This window comes from Asparagus officinalis, chromosome 7 (assembly GCF_001876935.1).
Source record: "Asparagus officinalis chromosome 7, Aspof.V1, whole genome shotgun sequence".
NCBI classification, from domain to species: Eukaryota; Viridiplantae; Streptophyta; class Magnoliopsida; order Asparagales; family Asparagaceae; genus Asparagus; species Asparagus officinalis.
The window spans coordinates 15,071,463-15,087,017 of NC_033800.1; the positions used below are offsets into that span (position 1 = coordinate 15,071,463).

At 35.8% G+C, this 15,555-nt stretch overlaps 1 protein-coding gene across 1 annotated transcript in view; it reads right to left on the bottom strand.

The window, feature by feature from the left end:
• LOC109848272 (cation-chloride cotransporter 1) overlaps window positions 1-14,053 on the bottom strand; it is a 15,176-nt gene extending 1,123 nt beyond the window's left edge. Inside the window, exons 1-13 of the mRNA XM_020417698.1 lie at window positions 13,850-14,053; window positions 12,314-12,481; window positions 11,497-11,640; window positions 11,266-11,344; window positions 10,036-10,127; window positions 7,098-7,212; window positions 5,638-5,738; window positions 5,167-5,228; window positions 4,507-4,746; window positions 4,244-4,358; window positions 3,184-3,378; window positions 1,179-1,579; window positions 182-343 (exon numbers count right to left, since the gene is read on the bottom strand). Coding sequence (XP_020273287.1) covers window positions 182-343; window positions 1,179-1,579; window positions 3,184-3,378; window positions 4,244-4,358; window positions 4,507-4,746; window positions 5,167-5,228; window positions 5,638-5,738; window positions 7,098-7,212; window positions 10,036-10,127; window positions 11,266-11,344; window positions 11,497-11,640; window positions 12,314-12,456 — 1,849 coding nt within the window. The 5' untranslated portion in view covers window positions 12,457-12,481; window positions 13,850-14,053. The remainder of the gene's footprint in view (window positions 1-181; window positions 344-1,178; window positions 1,580-3,183; window positions 3,379-4,243; window positions 4,359-4,506; window positions 4,747-5,166; window positions 5,229-5,637; window positions 5,739-7,097; window positions 7,213-10,035; window positions 10,128-11,265; window positions 11,345-11,496; window positions 11,641-12,313; window positions 12,482-13,849) is intronic.

Genomic DNA, 15,555 nt, shown 5'->3' on the forward strand with positions numbered 1-15,555 from the left:
TTACTTCATGAGCATGCCAAACAAAAATTAATTTACAGAAGAAATTTAACATATTAGTATAATTTGTTAGTTTATGAAAAATAACATGATCAAAGAGGTATCAATCTCAAATGATTTAGAAATTGGCAAGAGCAAATATGATAGGGTTTTAGCTATCGTGCAGTTTACAACGTTAACTTACCGCCCAATGACCGAAGGCTCCGTAGTGCCAACTGAAAGTATGCACTCTTAAAGCCATCACCCCAATCTCCCGCCTTCCCTTTTAAGCTCACATAGTAGTATATAAGGCTAGCAAGGGCCAGGGATATCACAGTGAAAGACCATGAGATCAGGAACATGATCACTACAAAACCAAAAATATCAATAGATTCAATATGCAACAAAACTGATACCAAATGTTTTCTTACACATGAGCAGCAAAGTTTTTTAAGAGAGAATGACAGAAACGCAATGGATCACATTGATTAACGCCTTGAACCCTTTATCCAAGTTATATCCCAAAGTAGACTCTTATAAGTCCAATGAAGCCCTTAGACTTTCGAGAAGTAATTGCTGAATTGTTGTCAGCTCCCCACCCAAAAAAAAAAACAAATAAGAAAAATCCTGCAGCATTGGTAATGTTGAGTGATCCCAGTTTAAATAGAAACCTGAAATATGTGGAAACTCTACGTATCACGATGTTTCTGTTCCCATCTTAACAAAACCTGATGGAACATGCCTATAACTTTAGATAGAAATACAAGTATGTGCATCTCTAAGAATGAAAAAGAAATTCATTTAACCAATTGGTTGACAGTTGAATAAAATGAATTTGGACTTCACGCGATAACTGCTAAGCTTGGTGCTAACAAGCACAACTAAAGCACGCACGCACACCCAAAATAAGTATAAAAAATGTCATTATTTTCTAAGGGTCAATCATTGATGTCAATGAGATTAGATGTTTCCACAAAGTTCCCTCAGTTCCAAAATGACCAACATGCCAAAAAACAAATAAATCCAAAGTGTCTGGGATAAAATGTTTTTAATGGCTGAAATAATATTCGAACATTCAGTCATTGCACTTTATTTGATGCTGCATAATTTTTATGCGAAGAGGGTTATTAAATAAAGAGCGTCTCAACAAAGCATATAAATTCCAGACTTTGGAAAGTAGAATGGGTAAGAAAACAACCAACCAATGCATAACAATGCTCCGATAAGTGAAAGACTCCAGTGGTGAAACTTCCAGCGAGGACGCCAACTAGGAGCATCCAGGAGGTCAAGGAGGAAACAAGATAAGTTCACACCAGCATAGCATAGAAGGAAGAACATAGTTATAGTTGGTGTGATTAGATCCAGATTCCCGATAATGACACAACAAATACAGATGAAGGCTGTAAATAAAGTGGCCAGATGAGGCTCACCCCCTTCAGAGACTCTAAAATATTTAAGAACAGGAAGAATGTCATCATTTGCTATTGCTGCCAGCAAGCGTGGAGCACCCGTCAAACTCTGAAGTGCTGCACCTAAAGTAGAGAGAATGATCCCAACATAAATGACTGCTGGAACAGGCCAAGCCACTTCCGCAGTAAGGAGCCTGAATACGAACTTAAGATGTCAGCAGGTTTGACAAATTAACATATCTAAGCAATGAACTTTTTATTATCCTGGGATGTTTTCTCTTTCCATTAATTCCTAACGATGCCAAAAATCTGATGTCTGTTGCACCATACATATCTGCTTTAAAGTGCTTTCAACTATATGAAGATGATCTACAGGTGCAGTCTGTTAGTAAATATTTAGCATACTAGTGCATCTTGTACTATATTTTTGTTATGAAGGGATTAGTCCATCGATCAGGAGGTTCAATTGATTTTTTAAAAAGACTATTCAAACAATCACTTCATTCACAGGTGGAATTTTCTCAAATTGATGAAGTTTCAACCACAGATTTTAGGACATGAAAATTGTGATAGCCAGTGTGCATGATTTGCTGTATGGTTTAATCACCGTGATGATAGTAAATTTCCTATGCATGAAAACATATAACAAAGTAGTTATATTTCATACATGAAACAACTACCAAATACATCACGCAGTCATAATTAAATAAATGTATGTGCTTTATAAATGCATCAAAAATGCCTATTTTCTATGACTCGACCGCCATCAACAATACGAAGACATATAGCTGTGCTAAGGCTAATGACAAATCTTAGTCTAAACAATTTACACTGTTAAAAGCAAGTCATCTTTCTGCTGAAGGATTCACAATTTAGCATGAAGGCCAAGGCAAGACGGTGTAGAAAATGTAAAAAAGTGTCTGACATACACTGCTGCTCACGACCAATAGGATTAAATGAAGTGGATATTGACAATTCAGGTCTTACTTTTCTTCACTTTAACCCTATAGATATACCATCATGACTTCGAATTTTCATGCAGCAGAGACATTGTCAAACTTGTACAACCAATCGAGCAACTATCCAAATTCCCTAGATTAGAAGTCTAGACAAAAATGTAAGATGATCAGATTCTCAGCTGTGAAGTCTATTCAACTCAGGCACAGATAAGCCAAGAAATCAATTGGAATCAAAGCCCACATCGGGCTTCCACAAAATTTCTACTGATATTCTATCGTTACCTACATAAATAATACACATTTCTGAAAAAAAAAGTTATCACGTATGGATTATTGCACACAATGGATAAAGGACAGTCTAGCAGACTCTTAAAGAATTCTATATACGCATCATCCCCGCACCTGCAACTGAATCATTCCAATTTATCATTTATGCACCCAATCCTTCTCGTTTCTGCTGCAATTACATGATTATAACCTAACAAGTGTCACAATGCCGGCTCTGCCATTTTTATTTAAAAGCTTATAATTCAGATCAAGTAAGGAAACCTCAACTATTCAAGATGACGGATGTCTAAACAATAAAACCAAATTTCTAATAATGGCTTTTGCTAAGGCCCCAGGCGGCCAGGCCTAATTATGCTATTTAAGTTGAGAAACATTTTAACAGAAGAATAACTGAACGCATAAGCAAAAGCCACAAAAGCACCAGCTGAAGTGCAGATAGTATTTACAAAACACAAGTAACAAGATTATATTTGCTAAATGTCAAGCACATAATTGTACAAATTAGAAAGAAACTCAAATAACATATTCCACATGAAAAAAAATGCAAATACCTGTTAGCCAATAGCTCTTCTCTAGTAGCCATAGCTCCAAATAGCAATACTGATATAATATATAAACAAGAGGTTGTCAGGGTTGCAGCGAGTGTTCCCACTGGTATAGAACGCTGTGTGTCCTTCAACGATGCAGATCTATTTGAACCCGCCATAATTCCGGTTACAGCTGGAAAGAAGAGACCTACCAAATCACTGTGCAAATGAACAACTCAGTTACAATGCATGAAAAAATGATTCATACACCACACAATTGCTACCAATGTCAAGTTGCATTTTAACTAGTGATGATCCAATAAAATATTAGGAAACAATCAGGCCGACACAACATCTCATATGGAGGGGATGGATTAATATATTCCCTTATCATTTAGGTTATTTCATATAGGGGCTGTTTGGTTCACAGCCAGCTCAGGAAACAGAGTCGGACACCTTTTTTCATTTGTTTGGTTGGAACAAAGAAAAAGGGGAGAGAGTGTATACGGAACCCACACTGAGAGGTGCTCATAATGCAGCGGGTCCCACAAAAACTGAAAACCTATTTCTGGTTGTTTTGAGAGGAAATGGGCTAAAATGATGGAAAAGTGGGCCCCGCATGTAATGTCTTGATTTTTTTCCCTTGAAACCACCAAAAAATGGTTTCCATGAAACGAACCAAACAGGCCAAGGCCATAAGCCTCACTCTCTTAATACTAACTGTTAGTTATTTCAAAAATCTTTGTCATCTTGCTGCTAATACTTTTGAAGGCTGACATAATTGTCCTTTGACTCTTGTTCATCCTCCTGTTTGTCTTTTTTAATTATGAAACCCTAGGTCTGAATTACCTATAAACCCATTGCTGAACCCTCAACTTAATTATTGGCTTCTAAAATCAATATTGATGTTTAATTAAATTTGATGAGGTCAGATCTCTTATACAATGAAACTAAGAAATTCACAATGAGGGGGTCGAAAGAGACGGAAAGAAAGGATGGTTGGAGGAAATGGGTTGACCTTTCACATCACGTCAAATAATAAAAAAAAAACTTTTAATATAGAAAAAAGCAATAAGGGGTTTACTTGAAACTCCAATTAATTGGTCCCATAAGATCAGGTACCCCAGCATTTGTAGTCCGCTGATAACCTGAGCCCCAGTTGTCTCTGAATGTGCCCAATTTCAATCCTGTAACTCCACCTGTGCCGAAGAATTACAGTAAAGTAATGCAAAAGCAAGAAGCTAGTAAAGGAGGGACTGACAAGAAATAGCTCAAGAGAACAATGTTGAAAAAATTGAGAGAGAGAGAGAGAGAGAGAGAGGGCAAGGATTTCTCAGATATACTCACTGGAAGCATTACTTCTTGGAGCTACAAAAACCCCAATGAATATGCAGAACAGAGAAAACAGCACGGGAATTAAGAACGCTGGTGCAACTTTATTGATCATTTTCACACCTCCAAATACAATGAAACAGAGAAGGATGGTCACAATAACCCCGTAAATTTGCAGATCGTGTAAGCTTGGAGTTGACACAGTTGTTGCAGTTGTGCCATTCATTGTGGCATTGCTGACAATAGTGACGCTTTCTGCAATGTCATACAGCCATGACAATAATTTCAACTTTCAGAAGTTTAAATTAGTATGCGTCAAATAATAAAGGGCATTTTATATTCATTTGAAATGAATTGAAGTTTTCATGAGAATGATAAAGTTTGACGGGATAGTATGACACATGATTCAACTTGTAACATCGAAATATACAGTATAAAATCCTAGTAGATCCTGATCCATTGTCTAAACAAAATCAAAGAGGTATCCAGATCAAGACAAAATTCACTGCAGGAAATGAGACCAAAAAAGGTAGCTTACGCAAATAAAAGGAAACTGGTCAAGTTCCTTCAGAAAAGTAGTTTGGTAATTAGATACAAGGAATAAAGTGGAGACTATATCACTATGCAATATACACAAGAAGCTTGAAACTTGCTCTAGTTATGAAAATAGATTACCTTTAAAGAATCCAGCATTTGGTACAGCATCTAAAAAGGTTTCTATCGCTCCCAGGACATACCTGAAAAGGCATAACATGACTGCTCATTCATTGTGGCATTGTCATAGACGATTAAGAATGTTGCCAACTTAATTCGGACACAAACATAGCAGTGAATTGCTCAGATATGAGTCACCCAACTAAATGTTGGGACCAAATATCAAGCAAAGCTGTCTAATTCTGGACAAAATATTTAGCGCTACAAAAAAATAGTATTCCTTATGCAGGCAATCAGTCGCACCCAATCAGTTTTTACCCTGGTTTTTTCTTAGAGGTCCTTACATGATTAAGTCCTTTCTAGCTATGCACGAGTAAAATTTTCCTAACAGTGTTAAAACGTACATAAAAGATAGAACTTAAACTTCGTGATCTGAATTCATAGGAGAATGAAAATGAGGCATAGATCATAATCAACATTTTAGAAACTTACATAGCTCCAGCAACAGCGTTCCCAAGGAAGAAGCACAATCCAATGCTAACACCAACTTCCGGACCAAGGGCTCGACCAATGAGATAATAAGGACCACCACCCTTTAAGTTCAGTACAGAAAACATCAGGCGCAAAAGGTTAGTAGCCAATAATCCTGCTAACTGATCTATCTACATGCAAAAGAGCTACTCTTGACAGATGAAAATCAGTAACTAATGGAATTCAAATAAAAAACTCAGCTCTTCAAATGAAAAAAGGGATTTTCCGGTATTAGTCCCTTAAATCTTTCATATTTCGAAATCACTCCTTTACATCAATGAAATGGCTAGTAGGTCCGCCAATTCTTAAGTTACTTTGAAATAGTCCCTTGAATCATTGAAATTGCTGTTAAGTCCTCAAAGTCTTAAGTTACTTTGAAATTAGTCTCTCCGATCTAGAGTAGAAGTAGCTCTTAGAGGGATTAATTTGAAACAACTTAGGACAATTGGGGGACCTAACAGCAAGTTCAATGATTTGAGGGACTAATTTTAAAATAACAAAAGAATTACGGGAGCTAGTAGCAATTTCAATGATTAAGGACTAATTTCAAAGGATTAAATATTTAAGGGACTAATGTGGTAAAAACTCTACTAAAAACTGAAATGAGGCTCGTTTACTAGCAGAATAGGTTCAATTTGACATAACAGACACCAAATAAGAAAATATAGATGAATTTTAAGTAAACTACTAACAAGATAGTTTTCTGAAAGATTATTCATTTGTCTCTTAAGTTTATTTTAACATGAAATGACTCTCTTTTATTAGGATAACCACTAGTACGTTTTGATATAACAGACCAGAAAAATTATAATTTTCTTGTACCGCTTTTAAATAAACTACTGACAAGATGTGCTCTGAAAAAACATTAGGAGCGAACAGGTGTTGTGATTCCATTTGTCTCCTAGGCTTACCTATTGCTGACAGATGATGGTGATTCCCGATAGAAAAACTAATGGTGTCCTAGGATAGAAAATACAAACATTTAATACAAGCAGTTGCATACTCGAAAAAAATCACTAAGCAGTTTAAAAACATTTCCCAAAGTTGATGGTAAACGATTACCAATACTAGTTTTACTAACTTCTGTTTAAAAACACATTACTTTTGGAGATTCTTTTCAGGCAGGAGAGTTTCTAGACCAAAGGGTTCGGGGATAAAGGTTAAGTACACAATCTATTTTTTACCAACTTTTTATCCTGAATTTTTCTTGTTGGTCGGTTAAATGCTGATACTTCCATTATCAACTGTCAGCTCCTGAATATCAACCATTGTAAAAGAACAAGCACAATGTTTGTAATCATTACAAGGCATCAGCTCAAAGCTTGCATATAGATTATTTAATTGGTCTACATCACATATCATTAAGAAAAATCAGAGGAAAATGATAACCCTAAGCACCAGAGTCACTTTGAGTACAATACCTTCATCGCTCCATTAGTTGCAATTGCACTTAAAGATATTGCTGTCAAAAATGTGCAAGAGCCACAAAAAGCAACCAGCATGAGTGAATCGCCAATGCCAGCCATACCCACAATCCTACAAAAAAAAGTCCAGTAACAGCAATGTCCCCGTTTAAGAAAAGTGGATCATATAGAACATTATGACCAAAAATGGGCATAAAAATTCCAGTTACAACAGAAAATGTATAGCCACATGGGCGTCAAGAAAATGGTTTAGGAACAGAAATGTTGCCACCAAAGTTGAATACACCAATGATCTAGTAACCCTACCAAAACATAGTATATTTTTACCACAGCGGTTAAGATCATAATACACATTCCCCAGACATGCCATGGACATGTACTTCTGCTCCCAACAAATTCCTCACAAGTTCAGCGAAAAGAAAAACAAAAAACTCATAAGATTACTAAGTTTTGGGAAATCTATACAAAGCGTTCATGTAGCTTACTCTAGTATGTTGCATGGAGCCATGGACACCGGTAGGGTTATTGGTACAGGTGCGGGTACAAGACACGACAAATTTGTAAAAGATAGGGTGTGGGGATGTGGCTATATACATTATATTGAAATTAATAATTTACTTAAGATCGATAATATTTTTTCATTCACATGTTATGACAATTAAAATTCTTGTGTGATTTTTATGTTCCTTTTATTATGTAGATTATCAATTGCAAAACAACTTCTTTTTGAACAAGATACTTAAACGATCATAGCTCTAAATTGGGTAAGGATTGACACAAACTCAGCCAGCGAGTTTCGAGAAGTGAACGTAAAGTGTAGGACAAACATCCAAGAAGTGTATGATGGGTGTTTTAAATAAAAGCATGTATTACATAACTGAGGACACATTTGAATAAACATATGCTTATTCAAGGAGTGTCGGTGTTCGATCCGGTAAGTCAATGTCCAGCATGTGTCGAGTATAAAGTACATATGTAACATATTCATTCATACCCCCAATTTTTTATTATTGTCGCCATGCCTCCATCGCTGACTCAGAGAGAGAGAAGTGAGAGAAAAGGAAGAGAGTACGGGGGAAATGGCAAGAGAGAGAGGGATCAGGGAATGAAAGGATAGAGGAGATAGAAGATGAGGAGAGAAGCGGAAAAGAGGAGAAAGATAAGATGAGGAGAGATTGGAAAGAAAGAATACCTAGAGAAAGATAAGCTGGCACCAGAGTTAGTCATTAGATGAAACATAAGGTGCATACATATATGTATATGTATGTGTGTGTGTGTGTAGAGAGGGGGCGGGGGAGGAGGAGGAGGAGGAGGAGGAATGGTGGAGGAAAAAAAAGAGTGGTGAGAGATAAAAGTGCAAGATAGAATTAGAAAGGAGCGAATAGAGAGCAAAAGAGAGGCAAACTAGAGAGAGAGAGAGAGAGGTGGGAAAGTGGATAGAGGAGGAGGGAGAGAGAGATGATTGGGAGAGAAAGAGATGAGAAAGTTGCAAACCTCTATGAGTAATCGAAAGGGCATTTCTGGAAGTTAATATTAAAATTTTAACAACATTAGTTCTCCAGCGATGTTGTTTGCTAATAGTAAAGTTTATGCAAGTTCAATTATGGGTAAACTATATGGGTTACACGTGCTATGTACCCTAACTTTTAAACCTACATTATCCTTGTGATGGACAATACTTTGACAAATGTGATAAGGAAAACATGGGAACAGGAAATAATATTGTTAAGTTCAGACTGTATGAACAGATAATGGAAACATGAGAAGGTTATATACTTAATAAATATTGTATAAATATTCAGCTCCGGAAAAGGAATGTAAAACAAGGATATCTATGTGTTAATTTTCTATGTCATCACCTGATTTGAATGTTCATGTGTGCATGTGCATGGGCCTGTCATATGCATATGTATGTACAAGCATGCATGTAAACATAATATATAACATATATAAATAACTTTCTGTTGAATGCGGATTATTCTTGTCGTTTGGATTTATTGAAATAGTTTAGCAACAAAGTACCAAATATCTCACAGCTGCATTTAAATTTTATCAAAGAATATAAATTTCATAAAGTCTAAGTAAAAATACTTTTCCAAAAAATAAAACAATGTAAATGTGCTTAAACTTTATAAATAATAAAAACTGGGCTAAAAATACACATGTTTTTGCTTGTCCTTTCCAATGAAGCTTATATGTGTATTCATCACTTTCTTTTGGGGAAAATAGTGTTTAGATGAAAGTTTTGCTGACTTCGCACATGCATTAGTTCTTGGTTTCTTTCAAGTGGGTTAACCAAGCGATATTGGTTTCAAAAATATTGGCATTCATCGCAAACCCATCTTCCCTATGTAGTTTTCTCCAGTATTTCAGATTCAAATTTCATAACATAGTTACAAGTTTCTAAGATTTGTCTGTTTGCCAAACCAACCAATACGTTCAAGGAATTTTTGTCACAATTATGGACATTAAGATGATAATAAATGATGTATGATAATAATCAGTTAAAGTGAGTTTTTGGCTAGCTCGCATGATCTTTGTAATACAAGATTAATCAAGTCATTTGAAAGTGTGACAGTGCATGTCAAAAGTTCAGCAACAAAAGATTCCACGTAGATGAAATCAAAATATATAGCACCATAACAGTACCTCCTATAGTTCAGAGGCTATCTATTGCATATAAGATTCAGCTTAAACTGCAATATTGCTAATGATGATTATATTGCCAAGAACAAACGACAAAGATGATCAAAGGTAGAACAAATTTTTCTTTTTCTTTTTTGGGGGGAGGGGGTGCGAGGGTTTAATATCTTGCTGCTACAGTACAAAACAATTATTTTGCATAACTAAAGAATAACCATATATATGAATCTATGTTTGAATGCTAGTACTAAACATTTCAATGAAATCACATTAATAGAAAGATGAAAATTACCAAGAAAAACGGATATAGTAGATAATACCCAAAATATTCTGCAAGCATGGTACAAACACACCCATCATAGTCCCCATCTTTGGACCAGTTTCCTGAAAACCAAACCCAAACTCTTAGATACTGTAAGCAACCAGCATCTATGCTAAAAAAGGAAACAATAGACATGCAGTCAAAGAAAAAAAGAAAGTAATACAGAAAATAATTTTCCAACCTGCAAAGGACAAACAAAGTCACAATATCACCAACACATCCCAGAGGCATCTTTTAACAGTCAAGAGAATCAATATCAAAGTTCAGCACTCATTAAAATTAAGGTCATAGTTTAAGGTATTATTCAGAGTCATATAATGAAGAGAACTACAATCAGATGTGTATTCTAGTAAACGAATTGGAGATTTCAACAATGGAACTACTATGAAGCTTAAATGTTCATGATCATATCTCGCAATTAACATCACCACCATATGTGTTAGTCCTATTAATATGCCATTTCCAACAAAATTAAGTACATGACACAGCCCAATACAAACAATTCAGGACTCAACAGTCAAATGAAAATGTTGACCATCCATGTACAACTAGTTTTTCCTAGCCAATTGAACTATTGTACTTTTGGCATCTCAACATTAGTAACTTGACCAGGAACATGGGTTTCAAGTAAGAAGTCTTCATACATGTCAAGACAGCATCTTCAGCTAAGGTACAAACCGCTCCATTCCTTCATCCCTATAACAGATGACTGGGGACTGATAGTAAACACCCAAGCATAGGGGACCATCAAGCATAATTCTTCTCCTTTTTTAAAATAATGTCTGCAATTGTCCATTAACTAGTCTAATATCCTTATAAACGTCCGTCAATCCCCATCTATGTACCCTCCAACAAAGCCACAACATAGCCACACGGAAGCCCTCCAATCAGAGTCCATTACACCCAAGGGCTTAACAAGAAAGCAAACATCCTAAGAACCAACCTCAGACACTCCGCTATATTCTGGACATAATTGTAGTTATTGCTTTGCTGTTAACAATCTTTGACCATAAACACCTTATCACCCGATCAAAGGCCCAACATAAACATCAGAAAATATACACATCAGAGCACTTGCAAGAAAAGATTGCACGGTCTGTATGGGATTTGCATGATAGCATGGGTGACACAGCTGCTGATATAAAATACAGCTAATAGCAAAATGTTAAGAAGTGAAAGCTCAGCAGTGAGGTAATATACCTTGGGGCGCCCAAGAGTTATAGATACATCCTCGCCTTCTCTGGGACTAGAAGGTGCTGGAATTTGTTCCCCTGTCATACTGTAAGTATTTTGTTAATTAAAATACTGAAGCAAATGAAATCCTCTTTTGGTTGATAGCTCAACCAACAAATATATGCATTAATCCAATGCAAACGAACCACACATGGCAAATTAAATGCTCATGAAAAATATCAATTTTTCTTTGTGTACCTTTTAAGGCCCAATATATTGACAAGTGAATCAAAACCAAACAACTCCAATTTTGATTCTGTTTGAGATCCACCAGGTCCACCACGAGTATGAGACTCCATTCCATTGGCAGTACTTTCTAGATTAGACCTCACTTTAACATTCCTACACAGTCATAAAATTGCACATAGTATTTAGTCAGCAACAAATTGGAAATACCTTATAGAATCAGAAAATAATGGATATAGTAAAGATTTTGACTTTGATGATATGTTCGAAGACACAAATAAGGAGTGGCTATATAAATATGTAAGGCTAGATACGTAATAAGCATGGTAAGTACTTTTGTATTAGGCATACCTTCACTCAGTTAATGTGTTTCGTCTAGGATTTTCATTTTTAATATCATGAACTTTTATTTTTCATCAACCGAAGTATGCCTATATGTCCTGCTTGGCTAAATTTTGTGGCTATCCATTATCTTACTCGCTCAACCTATTTTCCCTTTAAAACCTTCTTTAATACCATAATTCAGGTCTTTAAAAAAATGAATAACAGAATGAGGCATTTATATAAACAATGCATTAAAGCGGTTTTTCTATACGAGTAACAACACAATGAATCACTAAAAACTAAAGGAAGGAAACAATATAAGTTGCTTCTACTAGGCAGACAACCTATACATAAATAAATCAAATAGAACATTTCAATGATTTTCCTATTTCTTTTTCTTTTTTCTTTTTCTTTTTTTTCTATTGGGGGCATAGCGATGGACGGTTGAGGAATATATAGTTAGATTTAGTGATCAAAATCAAAATTAAAGGATCTTTGGATATACTTCAGTGAAGTTTCTGAAGAAGTTCCAGCCTCCAGTGAGGACATTTCGATAACTGGTCGATCATGCAATGTCACCGGACTATACTGTCGTCCTGTATGTGCAGGCATTTCCTCATCTGTGCTCTCAATTTCCCCAATATCCATGATCAGGTATTTAACGAATAAGTAACTGCAAAATAAAAAGGACATTACCAAAATTTCAATGGAGAACTGAAAATAGATAAAGTAAGTAAATACAATAAACTATAAGTCTGCATCTACGGGCATCAAATAAAGCAAAACTAACACCAAGTCTAATTATTGTTCCTATTAAAACGATAACATAAAAAATAATGATGAGGTAATATAACTATTAAGTTAATACAATACATGGATGGAGAATTGACCTGCAGTACGCAGCACGAGCAAGGATCAGAGGCACGATTACACATTGTAAATGCTGAAAGTATTAGTATTGACAAACAGGAAGAAATGTCGAAAAACCCACAAGACCAAAATACTAGGAGTGGAATCTAATCAATCAAAGTGAATAAGGGAATATCTAGAGTCAATATTTAGTTGATTTGATTAAGTGCATTCAAATCAATTCAAATAAAAAGCTCTTTTCCTGGGTTAGGATTGTCACAGTAATGTAATAATATCTCTGTCCGTCCTGCGAATCAACAGGAAATTGGCAGTTGCTTTAGCAGCTCCTTCTGTCCATCTGATCTTTCCTGGTATTCCCGCATTGATGCAAAGAGACGGGAAGGACAGTAAAAAAGAGTATGTTCAGAAGTCAACAGATTCAGCTTAGTGAAAATATCCCTATCCCACAAAAGGACAGTAAAAAAGAGTATGTTCAGAAGTCAACAGATTCAGCTTAGTGAAAATATCCCTATCCCACATCTCTAATACTGCAGACACTTAGCTCAGAAGTCAACAGATTCAGCTTAGTGAAAATATCCCTATCCCACATCTCTAATACTGCAGACACTTAGCTGCACAGGCAAAAGGCGCTAAAACAAAAATAAACCTTGAAGCGCACTATACGGTAAACAAGTGAGGTGCTCCCGGAACACACGCCCACAACAAACAAATGAGCGGCCCACCCAGCCGATCAGTGCAATGGGTTCTGGTGCTTGTAAATAATGATCGAAACCGCCACCTAACGAAATGGGGCCTGATGAGGGTTCGATTTGAATTGGAATTCGAAAACAAAGGACACAATCCATGAATATTCATTCTTTTAACAAACTGTTAACATTTTTTGCTTGTTGTTCGTCAAATAAGAAAACTAAAATTAACTTATACTCGCATCTAAAAGCAATCAGTTCCTCTACATTAAATTCAAATGACAGAACATATTTCTACAAAACAAAAAAGAAAACAGACAGTTCAAAGTTAGCATATGTTCATCAATACAAAATTCTATAAAAAAATACAGCAAATAATCGCAAATAAGAGCAAGTCGTAAATTATAGAAATGCATCAAAATAAATCTGTGGCCATAGAAACTACTCTATAGTAATCGAAATTTCACAATGAATCGAGAACTTACTTCAGAGATCCAAATCGTTCAGATCGGAGCCAGATCGCTAGGGTTTTGAGCTCAGAGAGAGAGAGGCGGTAAATGGATCGGATGCTTAATGGATCCGATCTAAAGATGGAGGTGGGAGAGAGATAATGATACGAGAGAAGAACTCGCGGATCGCGATGGGAGAAAGAGGGAGGTGATATCGTAAAAATGAGAAAGTTGTCTTTTTTCGCCTTTGAGATTTCGAAAAACCCCTCGTTAATTTTACGGAAAATAGCTTCAAACCCCCAAATTTTAATTTTCAATGTGTCCTAGACCTCCTAACTTTCAACAATGTGCTATAGGCTCATTTTTTTGAAAAAATTGTGCCCAGACCCCTCTCCCCAAGTTCCAATGCAAACTCTATCTAAAATCTCGATTTTACCTTCCTCCTCCTTCAGTCCTCCTCTACCGCCTCCCCCACCTCCCTCCCCGCGGCGACGGTCATGATTAACATGTTAATTGTAACAGTTAACATGTTAACTGTTAAAGTTAACATGTTAACTGTAAGAGTTAACATCCGCTAGCATGAGAAAGATGAGGGTAAATTTAGAATTTAAGCCAGCTGGCATGTCTAATCATGAGCTGGCATGTCTAATAATCCGCTAACATGAGCTGGAATCATGATGGAGGGGCATGGACACAATTTTTTCAAAAAGAATGGGCTGCAGTACATTAAAGAAATATGAGGGGCTGGGGCACATTAAAAGTTGGAATTTGGGGTATTGAAGCAATTTTCCCTTAATTTTTCGTTGTGTCAGAAGTTACCTTAAAATTGGATTATAATTGTGTTTATTTGACCGCTGCCACCTCATTTTGTTATGGCCGCTAGGATATAGATCTCCGGTGACGTGCGGCGCACGTGCAATGGGGGCTTTCCTTTCCGTTTTGAGGGGATAATGACCAGGGGTGGTAATATGTTGGATTCAGTTTGTTAGGAGTTCATACGACGTATTTTGGAAATTCAAACGCTGTAATGAATTAATGTAAATCCAAATTTTCTATTCTGATCAATTCTATCAATTCATGTTAAAAATAAATTAATAACATTTTTATTCTAGCAATGCTATTTTATACATCGATTGTGTCAGATCCTAGTTTGAATTTATTTGGAAAGAATTAATTGTTTTAGTTAGAATATATTAATTACATAATCAGGTTATGGAGTTTGGACTTTAAAATTTAACTTTTATGAAGATGAATACGTAAGCAGGAAAAAATTAGATGGGATTGTCCTTTTTAAAAAAAAGTGTGCATTTCAATTGCAATATTCATGCTTAGCCAAACTTGCATGCATGGATGCGTGCTAAAGTTATTTCAGGAGGAAAAAAAGGTGTACATTTACGAATCCAAATATAAGCAAAATGAAATAGAAAAACAAACAATGTACAATAACAACAAGGCAATTATCCGAAAAAACAATTAGGGTCAATTACATAAAATCCTAATGTTTTTTATGTCTATTTTGTCTCTTCAATAAGTTGATCTCATCGCCTTTTTAATTGTCTCTAATCAGGTTCTTTTAGTGCTCTAGTCCTCTTTGCTCTGATAAGTATAATATTATCCATTCTTCTCATTTGTACATTGTCCACTAGGAAACAATCTCAAATCGGTTCTCTCTCTCATTTCATACTAAATAAGAGTAACTTCTACTGTCATTGGTTAAATAATTGAAAATTTAAAGCATCATA